A 13,901-nucleotide genomic window follows, 5' to 3' on the forward strand; every position below is an offset into this window, starting at 1 on the left:
ACACACTACATCCTTTTTCTGGGCTATGCATTTAGATAAATTCTCATGTATGTCATTACATACACGATTTTGTGGCTTTTGTATTACACGTGACCGTAGATCTACTGATCTCTTGTTTGCAAAATACATGAACTTGGCTAATTCATCAGTGCAGTCCGGCTTAGATAGCTAGCTAGATAAATAAATATATAGACAGGCATATATTTGACAGTGAGGGAGTTGGACAATACACTATTCAGACAAGAGATTTACTTATACCTATCAATGGTGTTGACACCACCATTGTCAACTCGGCCTTGGTGTGGAAGATAAAACGCAAAAGGGAAATAACTTCACGTTTTTGGTTATTTTCACAATGAAAGTTAGCCTCACAATTATGGTTATCGTAATGTGCAGACTTTAGAAAATGCGTAACAAATGAATAGCATATGTAAAATGCTGCGTGAGATTGGACGAACATTTTGTATCTTGAAACAGTCAACCTGCGTTTAGCATTTTTGTCAGATAGTCTAGTCTAAATGTATCGAATAAATAAAATAAAACAGTACAATTACTGATGGTTCAATTAATTCAAATATATACATGTTTAACTGAAGAAGAACTTGGGCGACTTTACGGCATAAAGTTATATTTACTCACGTGTGTAAGAATCAAAACGACCGAGTCGAGGTTTCGGAGCAACTAACAAAACCGTCCGTTATCAACGAACTCGAACATGACGTCATGCTTGTCGTTAATGACGTCACAAGAAGACGTGATAATGTTCTTACAGAGAAGGGGGAGAATCTTTTCGAATATCCTCTGAATACACGTTTTTTACATTTCCTCTATCCAACATATACACCTCTGAAAATTTGTATTAACAGTATAAGTAAAACATTTTACTCTCTTACTGCTGTTACTAATGTGAGAATTGTTCTTGCTTCTCATCATTCATCTTTTTCGGCTGTTCATTGCAACTAGGACATGAGAGTAACCTCCCTTTGTATTTCCAGCGGGAAAAGGAAGCATTTCAAAGCGCACTCTGTGGGAAGGTGATATCTCGTCAATTAGTATTTACATCACCATGTATTGAGAAAAGTCCTTGTCATTTCACTTTGAGTGTTAAAGCATAATGTAATACAAACTGTCGTTTCAAATGAACAACCGAATAAACAGCTAATAAAAACGTTTACAGTTTAAAAACAGCTGTCATCTCCGTGTCAACTTAGTGACTAAGTTAGTCCTACGCGTTATTCATACTACTGCATAACTATGGACAAATCAGAAGTTTTCTTGTGATAATTGTAAGTCTTTGTATTCTATGAATCATTTGGTGACCATCTGAAACTTACAGGAGTGAGGTATCTACTTCATCTTGTTTTGTTCAAAGTGTCTTGATTCCAAAAAGCCAAGTATTGGGGACCGTTCATAATTTATGGCTAGGGGTGGTGGTGATGATTTTTATGGAGAAGCATGTACAATGTGAATGACACCCCCCTCTAAAATTTAAGTACAAAATAAGTGACCCCTCCTTGCATGTCATGTACAAAATCAATGACCTCCCCCTCCCCTTCCCATAATTTCTAAGCATAATTTTAAACATATTTTTATGTACATAATTGCTGACCCCCCCTAGTATGTGCGTACAAAATTGCTGACCCCCTAGCTCCCCAGAACAAAATGAATGACCCCCTCTTAAAATCATCATCAAAACACACACACGCACACACACACACACACACAGGCCCCAGCTACAAATTATGAACGGTCCCTTAGTCCGTTTGTCTCAAAATCCGACTGATGAATTGCAATCTAACTCGAAAACAACTAAACATAGAATACTCAATGAAACACTAATCATAATCATAATCATAACATCAGACCAACTCTGATGCGTTTCAGCAATTTGATGCATGATCCTCGTGCAATCAATCTTTGATGTAACCATGTATATATAAATATACATAACATATAGTAAGTGTTTTAAGTGAGTCTAAACTTTTGAAAGGAAGTATACATTGTATATAGTATGCCTTCATTATTTTTAATCCGAAGTTCGAATTGGTAGTTTTGATTTGTTATCAGAATGATTTGTATTTCTTCTTCACTTGAGCCTTTTACCATGTTTACCAACTGTTCACATGAAATGAGTTATCTGGAATACTGCTTAGAATGTCTTTAAACATAAGGAGTGAAATTTCATTGAGTTTTATAAAAAAAATTACAGGCAGATGACAGCCTGAGGTCATTTACTGGTTCAAAAAGAATGAAAATCTTATGAGGACAATGTGTGATGCGGACAGTTGCTCGATGACCCCACCCCACTCTCCCCTTCCCCTTCTGTATGAGGACTTCATGGAACCATCTCCCCCAAAACTTCTCAGAGGGACACTCGACTGTCAGAATGGCAACCATGGTAACTACAATATTTTCAAAAACTAAAACATATGAACATGATATTGGATCTTTTTAAAATTTTATTTCTTTTTCTTTTAAGATTAAGTTTGTGTTTAATTTGCATGAAGATTTCCCTGCTACATTTGCCATACGCTTTCTAAAGATTTGAGTCTTCTTTATCATTAAAGTTAAACATGACCTTTATGACATATAACCTTCATAATCAACTTGCAATTTAAGGTATAATGATGATATAATGTTTGGATTCACATTTGTTTTCTATGGTTTACCTAGCTTTCCTTGTTTCAATACTGATGCGGGGCAGTGGGGTAGCCTAATGGTTAAAGCGTTTTCTTGTCACGCCGAAGACCCGGGTTCGATTCCCCACATGGGCACAATGTGCGAAGCCCATTTCTGGTGTCCCTTGCCGTGATGTTGCTTGAATATTGCTAAAAGCGGCATAAAACCAAACTCAGTCAGTCAGTCAATACTGATGAAGAAATATTTCATCTGCACATATACAGTTTACTTAGGCTGTTTCCATTATGTTAAACATAACACTGTAACATCTCCACTGTCATTTATAGATGGGCGCTGTTGAATTACATTTTATAAAGTAATGAGCTTGAGCTATGAGGATGCAATGTCAGGGAACATTATTCAAGCTACAGAGACAAAATAGTTATGCCCTGAATACTATTTCGTGTTATGCCTATAATTGTCTCTGGTGTGCTGCCCAAAGTGAAATAAAACCAGATACTTAATTAAATCTCGGGGTCTAGATATATTTTTTTCAAAAGGTGCATCCAGCCATTTAATTTTATGGCTGACATTTTTTTCTTTTATATCATCAGTTTGTTCGAATTTTCTGGGACAATTTATTTCCTTTATGTCTTTCTGGAAAAGTTTGAGTATAAAATGCTCTGTCCCTTCCAACAAGAGGCACGATGTTATGTACTTGTGTCTCTACAACCAGTAGATTCCTGATAGTACAATCGTTACAGTATATAACAAGTGTTTGGCAGGTGCCTGTAGCCAGGCTTGGAGTTACAGACATTGCACAATTCATTGTATATCATCATGATTAGTTTAAATTAATTCTTAACATATATGTCTCATAAAAAAATTCCTTTATTTAGTTTGAATAAACATGGTAAGGGTACATATTCTTTCGTATTAGTATTTTGGAAAATATTCTCTGAAAGTCATTGCTTTAGATGATGAAATTCCTGAGGCTCGGACTGTACCTTGTTTCACATGTGGCGGAGAAGTGCATGGGATTTGTAAGACATTTTGTCTCCATGATAACAGCATTATTAAAAAGGGAGCCCTTAAGTGGTAAGTGTTAAACAAAGATCATCAACATCTTAAAGCACAATTATTGCAATATTCAGCTGTGCTTTTTCTTGAAAAGTAAGAACAATTTGTTCTATAACATTTCTTTTGATAACTTGAGTAACAGGTTTTTAAAAAAACCTTTCTCACAATGCATGCTTTGGGAAATACATATACAAAAGTAGCATGTGATTAGTTTATTGTTGCATAGTGCAAATATTTCTGTTATATGAAGTGACCCCTCTTTATAACTGAAGCCTCTTCTATATTTGTTATTGTTGTAGTTGACAGTATATATACTTCTCGATATAAGAATACTTTAGTGGTGTGGGCAGGAATTGTGCATGACTTATTGTTTGCGAAACTTCCTTATTAACTTTTGTAGGTTTTTATGTATTCAGCTGATATTTTCACTTGACAGCATGATACACCCTAGTCAGGAGCTGTCGCTGATATCAAGAGCCGTTGTGATAGAGCTGTTTGGCTTTCAGTTTGTCAACCAGCTTGCTCTGACAGAACACACCGAGAAACTGTTTCTACTAGCCAAGTGAGTTGCCCAGGATTTATAGTTTACAATTGAGTGGTACTTGATTTATCATGACCTCTCACTGAAGCTGGTTGTGCTCACCAAGTGTTTCATGACAAATTCTCTTTGAAAAGCATTTGCTTTCCTGGTCAGATATATGATTTATTGAGTAAAAATAGCACCTACATCACAGAACTGCCATCGGAATTAGTGGGTTAGAAGCTGACTAGGGTCTAACCATTCACACTCATGAAATAAAATACTCAAATGTGTGGCATTTATAATATTTATGTATACCAGGTTATGAAACTTCTTTGAGTGGCATTTTAGAAGTTGGGAAGTACAATATAGAACAAACTTTATCCTTGACAAAGGTACAAGAATCTGTATCGAAACGTCGCACTGCACGAATAAAAAGAAGTTGTTATCCATAAAGTTTGTTCTATACAGGTTATGAAAGACCTTCCTTTTGGTCAAATTAGTCAAATTATGATAAAAGAGATATGTGAGCTGCTTTGTTAGTGGTCTTGTGTGAGTGTCAGTGTTGTTGGACATGTGTGAGTCTCTCTTGTCAGTCACATGTGAGTCAATTGTGAGTCTGTTGTAGGTCATGTGTGAGTCGCTGTTATAGGTCATGTGTGAGTCGATGTTGCAGGTAGTGTGTCAGTTGCTGTTGCAGGTCATGCTTGAGTCACTGTTGTAAGTCATGTGAGTCACTGGTGTTGGTCATGTCTGAGTCCCTGCTGCAGGTCATGTGTGAGTTGCTTTTGTAGGTCAGTTGTGAGTGCAGTCATGTGTGTGTGAGTTGCTGTTGTAGGTCATGTGTGAGTTGCTGTTGCAGGTCATGTGTGAGTTGCTGTTGTAAGTCATGTGTGAGTTGCTGTTGTAAGTCATGTGTGAGTTGCTGTTGTCGATCATGTGTGAGTTGTTATTGTAGGTTGTGTGTGAGTCACTGTTGTAAGTCATGTGTGCAGCTGTTGTCGCTGTTGTAGGTCATGTGTGAGTTGCTGTTGGTCATGTGTGCATGCTGCTGTTGTAAGGTCATGTAAGTCATGTGTGAGTTGCTGTTGTAGGTCATGTGTGAGTTGCTGCAGGTCATGTGTGAGTTGCTGTTGTAGGTCATGTGTGAGTCCCTGTTGTAGGTCATGTGTGAGTCCCTGTTGTAGGTCATGTGTCAGCAGGATACAGTGTTCTGTTGGGGGAGCATCAGAGGAAGGTAAGAGGAGCCAGGGGAATTAAATATCTTCTTTAGAATAGGGAAAGCCATGCAAAACAATTTTTTCCAGAATTTATTAATAACTGTTATTCTATTTAACCCAATGTAATTATAAATGCGAATCTTTGTAAAGGAATCAATGTATGATGTGTTTAACAAAGAAGTGATATTCTCCTTTTATTTATAAGTAAATAGATTTGTTTTTCCATCAAGTCATGTTTTAATAAGGTTTATAAGTCTTGAAGGTATGTGATAAAATATGGTTATATGTCTACCTGATTAAATTAAATGACTCCTCCACTGAAAAACAAAGCATTAAAGACTGTGGAAAAAAGTCTCAATGGTCACAGACATTGTTGTGACTACAACTATGAGACGTTCTTCCTTCCTCCAGGTCCCAGAGAGCTCCGGAAACAGCTGCAGGAGTTTCTGGACTACATCAAACAGTACCTGCTACAGTGAGTGATTCACAGACCTTATTAGATGCTGTATTTGTTTCATACTACTCAAGAGAAGTTTATGACAACCGATTCTTTCATATTGCTATGTGAAAGTATCAGGTGGTACTTAACTTCCTTTACGTAGAGGAGGGTGGGGTAGCCTAGTGGTTAAAGCGCTCGCTCGTGCACGCCGTAGACCCGGGTTCAATTCCTCACATGGGTACAATGTGTGAAGCCCATTTCTGGTGTCCACCGCCATGATATTGCTGGAATGTTGCTAAAAGCATCGTTAAACCCCCATACTCACTCACTCCTATACGTAGAATAATTATGATTATTCTATTATGACGATTTTGAGTTCTCTTCTTATCTTCAATAACCCCTTCAGAGAGTATAGATTAGGAGAATTTCTGGACGTTTTAGTGGATTTTGTTGTGTTTAATGCAATCACTGAAAGAAAGTCAGGTAAGTAAGTGTTGCAGACTAGTTTCCTCCAATGGAACCTGAAGTTCCTGGTAAATAATGGCTTTGATTTTTCTGATTGCCCTTCCAGTTTCCTGCCAGCAGACGTGATGAGGAGGGAGGTGTTTATGACGAGTCTCGTGTCAGAGCTCCATGGCCTCTTGCTTTACACAGGCCGTCTGTCTGATGTCCTCCAGTTTGTGCCGCATTCTGCGCCCCTCTTCTTTGGGAACAAGGTGAGGAATCCTGTGGTTGCTGATCGCCTCTGTGGTCTGGTGGAAAGAGCATCTTGCGAGCTGTGGATGATTGTTTAAATCATGATAGTTGAGCTTTAAAAGACTTATTGACTAGGAGTCAGTATACTGTGTCGGAGTGGGTGTCCATGTCAAACTGTGGCTTACTTCAGTAAAAACTACTGACATTGGCTAGCTAGCAGATGCTCATGCACAGCGGAAGGGAAAATGTCCTGTTTGGGTGTCACCTGCCATGGTATTGATAGAATATTGCTAAAAGTGGCATAAAACCATACTGACTCACTCTCTGCTGATGGGCCCTGGGTAGGGCAATCACTTCCAGAACAAAGCTATGGTGCTAAAAAGGTTCATCATTGTTTTTCTCAGTTAAAGGAGTACCCAGCGTAACCAAGAATGTTTCCAGACTTGTTCATTGTTTTCTTTGTGTTGTTTCTGTGAAGTTTTGGGGCCGGTCGGGTAGCCTAGTGCTTAAAGCATTCATCAGCATTAAAGCTCATCACACCGAAGACCCGAGCTCGATTCCCCACATAGGTACAATGTGTGAGGCTCATTACTGGTGTCCCCTGCCGTGATATTGCTGGAATATTGGTAAAAGTGGCGTAAAACTAAACTCAATTATTTGAAGGTTTACTTCTCCCTGTAATTTTTATGTAACAATAGGGTTACAGACCTATGCCCGAAACATGTGGGTTGTTTTCTATGCTCCAGACTGACAGCAGCCATCACAAGTTTCACCTTCAGCTGGACCTGTACTGGAGTCTGCTCGACATCTTCAACATCATCTACACCCAGTGTGCAGGTACAATAGTCAGCATGATGAGTGGCCATTCTATTGTGCACCCTTGTATTGGATACTGACATAAGACTTGGCTTAATGTGGATTGGGTGATCCCTTGAGCTGATAGCTTAACATAACACTTGGCTTAACGGGATTGGGTGGTCCCTTGAGCTGCCAGCTTAACATAACACTTGGCTTAAATTTCATGAGGTGTAACTAAAATTATGCTTTCCTTGTCCAGGTGTGAGTGTGAGACGGCCCCTGTGTGCCGTGATGGAGGACGCCATGACAGATGTCGGGTATCTGGACCAGCTGATGCAGCTGGTGTTCTGGGATCTGCTGTCTGCAGCTGTGGTCAAGTTTAATAAGGTACAACATCTGTGTTCCCAAGATGTGGTTGCAGCTATGACTACAACTGTCTCCTGTGAAATTTGCACTGAAATCAGTCCCATAATTATACCAAGAAAAATATTTTCAAAGAGGTTCATAGTTTTCAACCATGTTATTTTATAACGCTTGTTATATTTGGGATTACACTTTCTCAGTAAAGTACAGATTTTAGTACTTTTGTTGGGTTGAGTTGCATCCAAGATTTGAACCCACACCCTCAGAGTCAAAGTCAGCCGTCTAACCGACTAAGGCACCATGGCTTCCACAAAAATGGAAGTCTGACAACTGGTTGTCTAGACCGCTGACTTGGTGTACCCCTCTGATAAGTGTTCACTGGCTTGGCTCCCATGGCCGAAAGCTATGATAATCCCAAATATAACGTGTTACATTTGGCCACTTTACTATGTGGCATCGTGTATTCATTTAATTTATGAATCTGAGTGCAAACTAGGACAGGATTAACATGCAATGCTATTTTTAGACAAACCCTGCTGAGTGTTCCTGTTGCCATGATGTACAGTGTTACTTGATGCTGTGTCTTACGTAAAGGATCAAAACCTCGGAGTCGGTTTTGTTTGAAAAAGTAAGCGTGCGGCAGAGGGAAATTGGGGAGGGCCGATAGGTTCTTCAAAATCTTCAATCTTCAAAACAAGTCATAATTCAAAGTCAAGGGCTGCTGTAGCGGGATGCGGGCAATTCTGTAGAAAATCCCGGGATGAGGCAATTCTGTAGAAAATCCATGGGATGCGGGCAATTCTGTAGAAAATCCACGGGAGGCAATTCTGTAGAAAATCCCTGATTTTCCAAGGGTTTACATTTGCTACCAAAACCGAGGAGGAGTGTTTTATCCGACTTATGAACCGTCATGAATGTAAAACACAAATATGTATCATGTTCAATTTGTGCAAATGTTTTGTGTACCTTTACTGAGCAGAACAACATTGATGGAACAGCCTGCAAATGATGGAACAGCCGGTGTCAGTTTGGATGTGACTGGCAGCCAAGACCTTGCCTCGCACGCGCAATGCACATGGACTGCACGCGCTACCCGTGTTCTGCACGTGCGCTGCCCGCAGTACCCGTCTTGTGAGGAACACATGGTTCATACTGACAAACACAATCTCATTCTTCACAGCGATCCTACGTAGCCTAGTGGATAAAACCGCCAAGCTAGAGAGCGAAGGGTTGTAGGTTCGAAACCAGATATTGCCACTATATATTGGAAGTTTTCAATAATGTGATATTTTACGATCAGTGATAGCAAGACAAAGTTGTATCAATCATTAGTAATAGTCATTTCAAAACCTCATATCAGGTTAACATCGTCATATGAGCGATAATTTATTGCCACGATCGAGAATTTGTTTTGTGCCAGAGATGAAATTTCAAATCATTTTGTCATCTTATGTACCTGGTTGTGTGATTTGTAAAGCCATTTGAAATAAAGCATCCTAATGGAAGATTGTGTTTTTATGATGAGGGAGGCAACCCATGTTCTACAGAGATTAGCACCACAGTCAAACCAGCCTTTAGTAGGCCTTACTATGGAAAGGGTAGAAAGTCCTGCTCTTTCCTTGGCGAGGTGGTGCTGTATGATGGGAACTCTGTTTGCAGATGACGGTGAGCAGCGACTACCTGCGTGTGTCCCCCTTCACATGTACCTGCGTGCTGGAGATGTGGGTGGGGCTGATTCATCTCGCCTCCCACCGACACAAGGCCCTGGGAGAGGAGGTAAAGTACTATATCTCGAGTGTCCTCCCATAACTCTAGTGAAACTGCTTCCCTGCAACTAGTAACAGGACACATTACCTGGTAGTTCTAAGGACTTTTCAGAAGGTACTTCTAACGCAGATATCGATGCTTGATTTTTCTTATTAGGTGAGATTTGTGTTATTATCCTTACAACTGTTTCCAATCTCTGAACTGCTTTGTACCCTCTGCTACAGTGGGATATCGGAACTATAGAATGCATCTTAATGGGATTGTGATTGACAAATGGCGTTGGTTTCCAAATAGTTCTGTAAATATGCTCCATATTTCCTCCTGAGACATCGCCAACATATTTTCCAGAAAATTTGCTGATGAAGTATTTTTGTCAACCAGGGGACTGGGTCTTAGTTGCATGAGTGGTTGAGCGTGCATGGAAAGAGGATAGGCTTTCTCCTGAATAGGTCTAGTGTTGATTGTTAACACTGGTTGTTGTAGAGAGTATATGGTTTTGTTTTCTTGTGTAGTCCTTCTGGGTACGCTTCTATGGTATCATACAGGAAGTTTGTGATGTGAAGGAGCAGGCAGAAGCTGGAACACAAGTTTACGGTGAGAGAAACTGGCAGGAGAGAGTTGGATTTTGTAGATTTTGCTTGACAATGGTTCCAACAAATAACAGCATAAATCTATGGAGGGTAGCATATTACATTTATAAAAACATTGCTTTGATAATTCTGTGGCTGATGTTGCAAAAGTCACTCAAGTCACTCTACCACTGACTCAGCTGGTACACATTCATCATGGTTAAACCACATCTTGTACCATCTCCTTGCAATGTAACAAATCAAATGGTTCCTGAAATTCTTTTCATAGAGATCGTCCTTGGGGTACATATATGCATTTTCTGCGGCTGAAAATGTCATGTGACAGTTGTATCAATGTTTTAATAAAAATATTGTACAATAAATAAATCTCCTGTTCAGCCAGGCGATTGGCTTACGTCGAACGACCTAAAGGATGCGTATCTACATGTGCCAATTCATCCATCGTTCAAGCAGTACCTCCGGTTCTCTTACGATGGGATGTATTACCAATTCACGGTGCTCCCCTTCGGCATATCCGCTGCCCCCAGGGTGTTTACCAAGCTCATGTTAGTGCCAGCTACCCTCGTAGGTCGCAAGGAAGGCGTTGTTACCCTTACCTAGACGACTGGTTGCTCAGCGCTCTAACTCAGCCAGCGAGCCTAGATTCTACCCAAACGGTGATAGACATTCTAGTTCGACTGGGGTGGATCATCAACCTCAAGAAATCCGACCTGGTACCCACCCAGGACTTGGTTTTTCTCGGGGCGAGGTTCACAACTCCCAAGGGTCTTGTCTCTTTGTCTCCCGACCGGGTCATCAGAGTATGGGAGCTGGTGTCTTCATTCCTCTCCCAGCCCAAGGCACCAGCACGGACTTGGCTCCGTTTACTGGGTCATATGGCGGCAACTATCTCTGCCAATCGTGTGGCGGAGTGCGGTTGAGGATCGCCCTATACAGCAAGCTTTGGCGAGTCTGTGGGCTCACTCGGAGGATCTGGAGCAGTGTCTCACAGTCCCCGGGTGGTTGTCTCCTCACCTTCAGTGGTGGCCCAATGTTGGGAATCTCTCCAAGGGGATCCCTTTGGAAATCCCGACACCAGCTCTTACAGTTCAAACCGATGCATCCCTCACGGGCTGGGGGGGTGTTCTGGGCAGTCTGTCGGTGTCCAGACTCTGGTCGAAGCGAAGCCCGCCTTCACATCAATGTCTTAGAACTGAGAGCTGTGCGGTTGGTTTTCGGCTTCGGGGAGCATGTTGAGGGGGCCAGGTTGTTCGTCTTTTGTTGGACAACCCGTGCGGCCATGACATACATCCTGAAGCATGGCGTCACGCGGTGTCCCTAAGCTCCTTTGTGAGGCGTGGGAATTTCTACTCTGAGATGCGACCAGGTGCGACTGGCAGGTGCTTCCTGTTTATCTTCCGGCGGCTCTCTCGCCCGGATCCTGGCCCTTGCAGTGGATGCTTTCGACCGGCAGATATTAGGAGTTATCTCCCAGTTATGCGGATCATTCCAGGTGGATCTGTTTGCGTATGGCCGGGGACGAATCAGATACCTGTGTTCTGCTCTCGAATCACGGGACCAGAGACCTTCCTGCTGGATTGGGACGGGCAAGGTGCTGTGGGCGTTTCCACCTCTACCACTCATTCCCGGGTCCTCTCCCAGCTGTCCACCCAGCCAGCTTGGCTACTTGTGCTACTGGCACCGCTATAAGCCATCACAGCTGGCTGGTTTCGGTTTCTGGCTCAGCCTCCTGTTCTATTACCTTTGTGACGGACATTCTCACTCAGAGCGGTAGTGCCATACCCCAATCAAGGATTCAGTGGGTGGCTTGGCCTCTGTCAGGTCTAGCCTCGAAGCCGCTGAATTCCTGCAGCAGTTGCAGACACAATTCTGGCCGAGGTGGGATTGACAAGCGTTCAATATGAGGATAGGTGGTTCCGCTATGTGCGCTAGTGTTCAGATAGGGGGATTGCAGATCCCTTTTCTGTGGACTTAGTCCGAGTATTGGAGTTTTTGCAAGCTCGTTTCGAAGAAGGCTTGGCGGCTTCGACCATTCATTGCTATTCCACCGCTATTTCCACATTCCACACCCCTGTCGAAGGTGCTCTTCTGGGGCAGCACCCTCTTATGAAGCGCTTTTTAGCTGGCATGGATCGGGTTCGACATGCTGTCAGGCGCACCAGCCCACCCTGTGATTTGTCAATCGTGCTAGATTGGCTGTCCGGTCCTACGTTCTCATGTCTATCGGCTATTTACATTCAGCTGTTAACATGGAAGGCCGTATTTCTGGTGGCGGTAACATCTGGGCCAAGGGTCGCGACTTACATGCTATGTCGGCAGACCCGGCGCTGACTGTGTTCCATCCAGATCGTGTCATGCGTAGCAGGGAGGTAACTCCACGTGGTGGGGGCCGTATAATAGATAAAAAAAGATTTTATTTATTGTACAATATTTTTATTAAAACATTGATACAACTGTCACATGACATTTTCAGCCACAGAAAATGCATATATGTACCCCGAGGATGATTCTCTTCAAAGAATTGGAAACCTCTACAGGTTTAGCTAAGTTTTAGTATTGTATTTATGGTGAAACTAAATAAACAGAAATATGAAATGAGTCTTGAAAGTGTTCACATTTCAGACAGTGATGTGTTCGTCAACCCCCCGGGCCCCCGGCCCAAGAACCCGGTTGGGTTCAGTCTCTGGGTCATCACACATGTCGCACATCTCTTCACCATCGATGAAGCTGGTCAGCAGCGGACTCTGGTCAGTCAGATTTTACCATTTGATGATGATGATGATGATGATGATGATGATGATGATGATGATGATGATGATAAGACTTTATCCTGTGTTGAAAACATAAACCAAGAAGTATTCTGTAATCATTCTGTACACACGTTTTTGTAATACTCTGTGTTGAACGTATTTATCCACAACCCTTGTGTAGATGCAGTAACACAATTTGTCTTGTTGCCTTTCCAGGAGCCAACACAGAGCAACTATTTCATCATGAAGAATATCTTGCAGAAGAACCTGTCTTCAGTAAGTCATTTCACTCATCATTAACGTTTGCAGCCACACACCTGATATATGCTGACATACCTGCGGTAACCTGGGATACGAGGACATGCATCTACCGGTCACTGAGTCTCACCATCATCATCCCATCGGTCTAAATTTGCAAAAAGCATGGGTTGTTGAAGATTTGTTCTAACCCAGATCTTCACTATAATAGTGAACACCATTAACCCAAATTACTGACTTGAAAATCAATCATATTGTAGCAATATATACCTATTGTAGCAATATATACTCTTATGTACATGCACTTGTTTGTGTGGTCATACTGTAGTTGTCTGCACAGTCTAGCGTGACGGAGCCAGAGATGCGGAGCTACCTACTGTGCTGCCTGACTGTGGCCAGACTGTGGGGACCAGAGACTTCACTCATAGCACTCCTGTGGGACCACTTTTACCGTAAACTGGTAAAATGTTTTCAGATTAATGTCACATGTAGAGTAATCTTTGAGTTACATTTAGCATTAATGAAGATCAAGGATTGGCTTATATATTTCAAGTTCATATAACATCCTGGAATGCAATGTTTTATTACAGTTAATTTATTCCAGAGACCATAAATGGTTGTGTATAATTCACAATGGCCCAAAGTACTTTTCTTGTGCATATCAGTCATATTTGAAACCAAATCTGTTTCAGTTAGAATTTCCGTAAAAAATTGAGAAATTAATAATACATTTCAAAACATGTGACCCAGGCCTTTGGTTCGGTCAACGTAGATGTATTTCCATCTCACCTGACTGCTTGT

At 41.6% G+C, this 13,901-nt stretch overlaps 1 protein-coding gene across 2 annotated transcripts in view; it reads left to right on the forward strand.

Annotated features, from left to right (window-relative positions):
- Positions 1 to 954: 954 nt before the first annotated feature.
- Positions 955 to 13,901, forward strand: part of LOC124263174 (protein MMS22-like) — a 28,355-nt gene continuing 15,408 nt past the window's right edge. Inside the window, exons 1-14 of one of the 2 annotated variants that reach the window (XM_046697744.1) lie at positions 955 to 1,034; positions 2,210 to 2,398; positions 3,597 to 3,717; positions 4,136 to 4,261; positions 5,407 to 5,456; positions 5,851 to 5,914; positions 6,450 to 6,594; positions 7,321 to 7,411; positions 7,632 to 7,759; positions 9,395 to 9,511; positions 10,015 to 10,096; positions 12,715 to 12,839; positions 13,059 to 13,118; positions 13,441 to 13,560. In XM_046697744.1, coding sequence (XP_046553700.1) covers positions 2,260 to 2,398; positions 3,597 to 3,717; positions 4,136 to 4,261; positions 5,407 to 5,456; positions 5,851 to 5,914; positions 6,450 to 6,594; positions 7,321 to 7,411; positions 7,632 to 7,759; positions 9,395 to 9,511; positions 10,015 to 10,096; positions 12,715 to 12,839; positions 13,059 to 13,118; positions 13,441 to 13,560 — 1,368 coding nt within the window. In that variant the 5' untranslated portion in view covers positions 955 to 1,034; positions 2,210 to 2,259. The other variant, XM_046697745.1, reaches the window with a different exon arrangement.

The sequence above is a fragment of the Haliotis rubra genome, unplaced genomic scaffold (genome assembly GCF_003918875.1).
Source record: "Haliotis rubra isolate DU_JTF1 unplaced genomic scaffold, ASM391887v1 Scf87, whole genome shotgun sequence".
NCBI classification, from domain to species: domain Eukaryota; kingdom Metazoa; phylum Mollusca; class Gastropoda; order Lepetellida; family Haliotidae; genus Haliotis; species Haliotis rubra.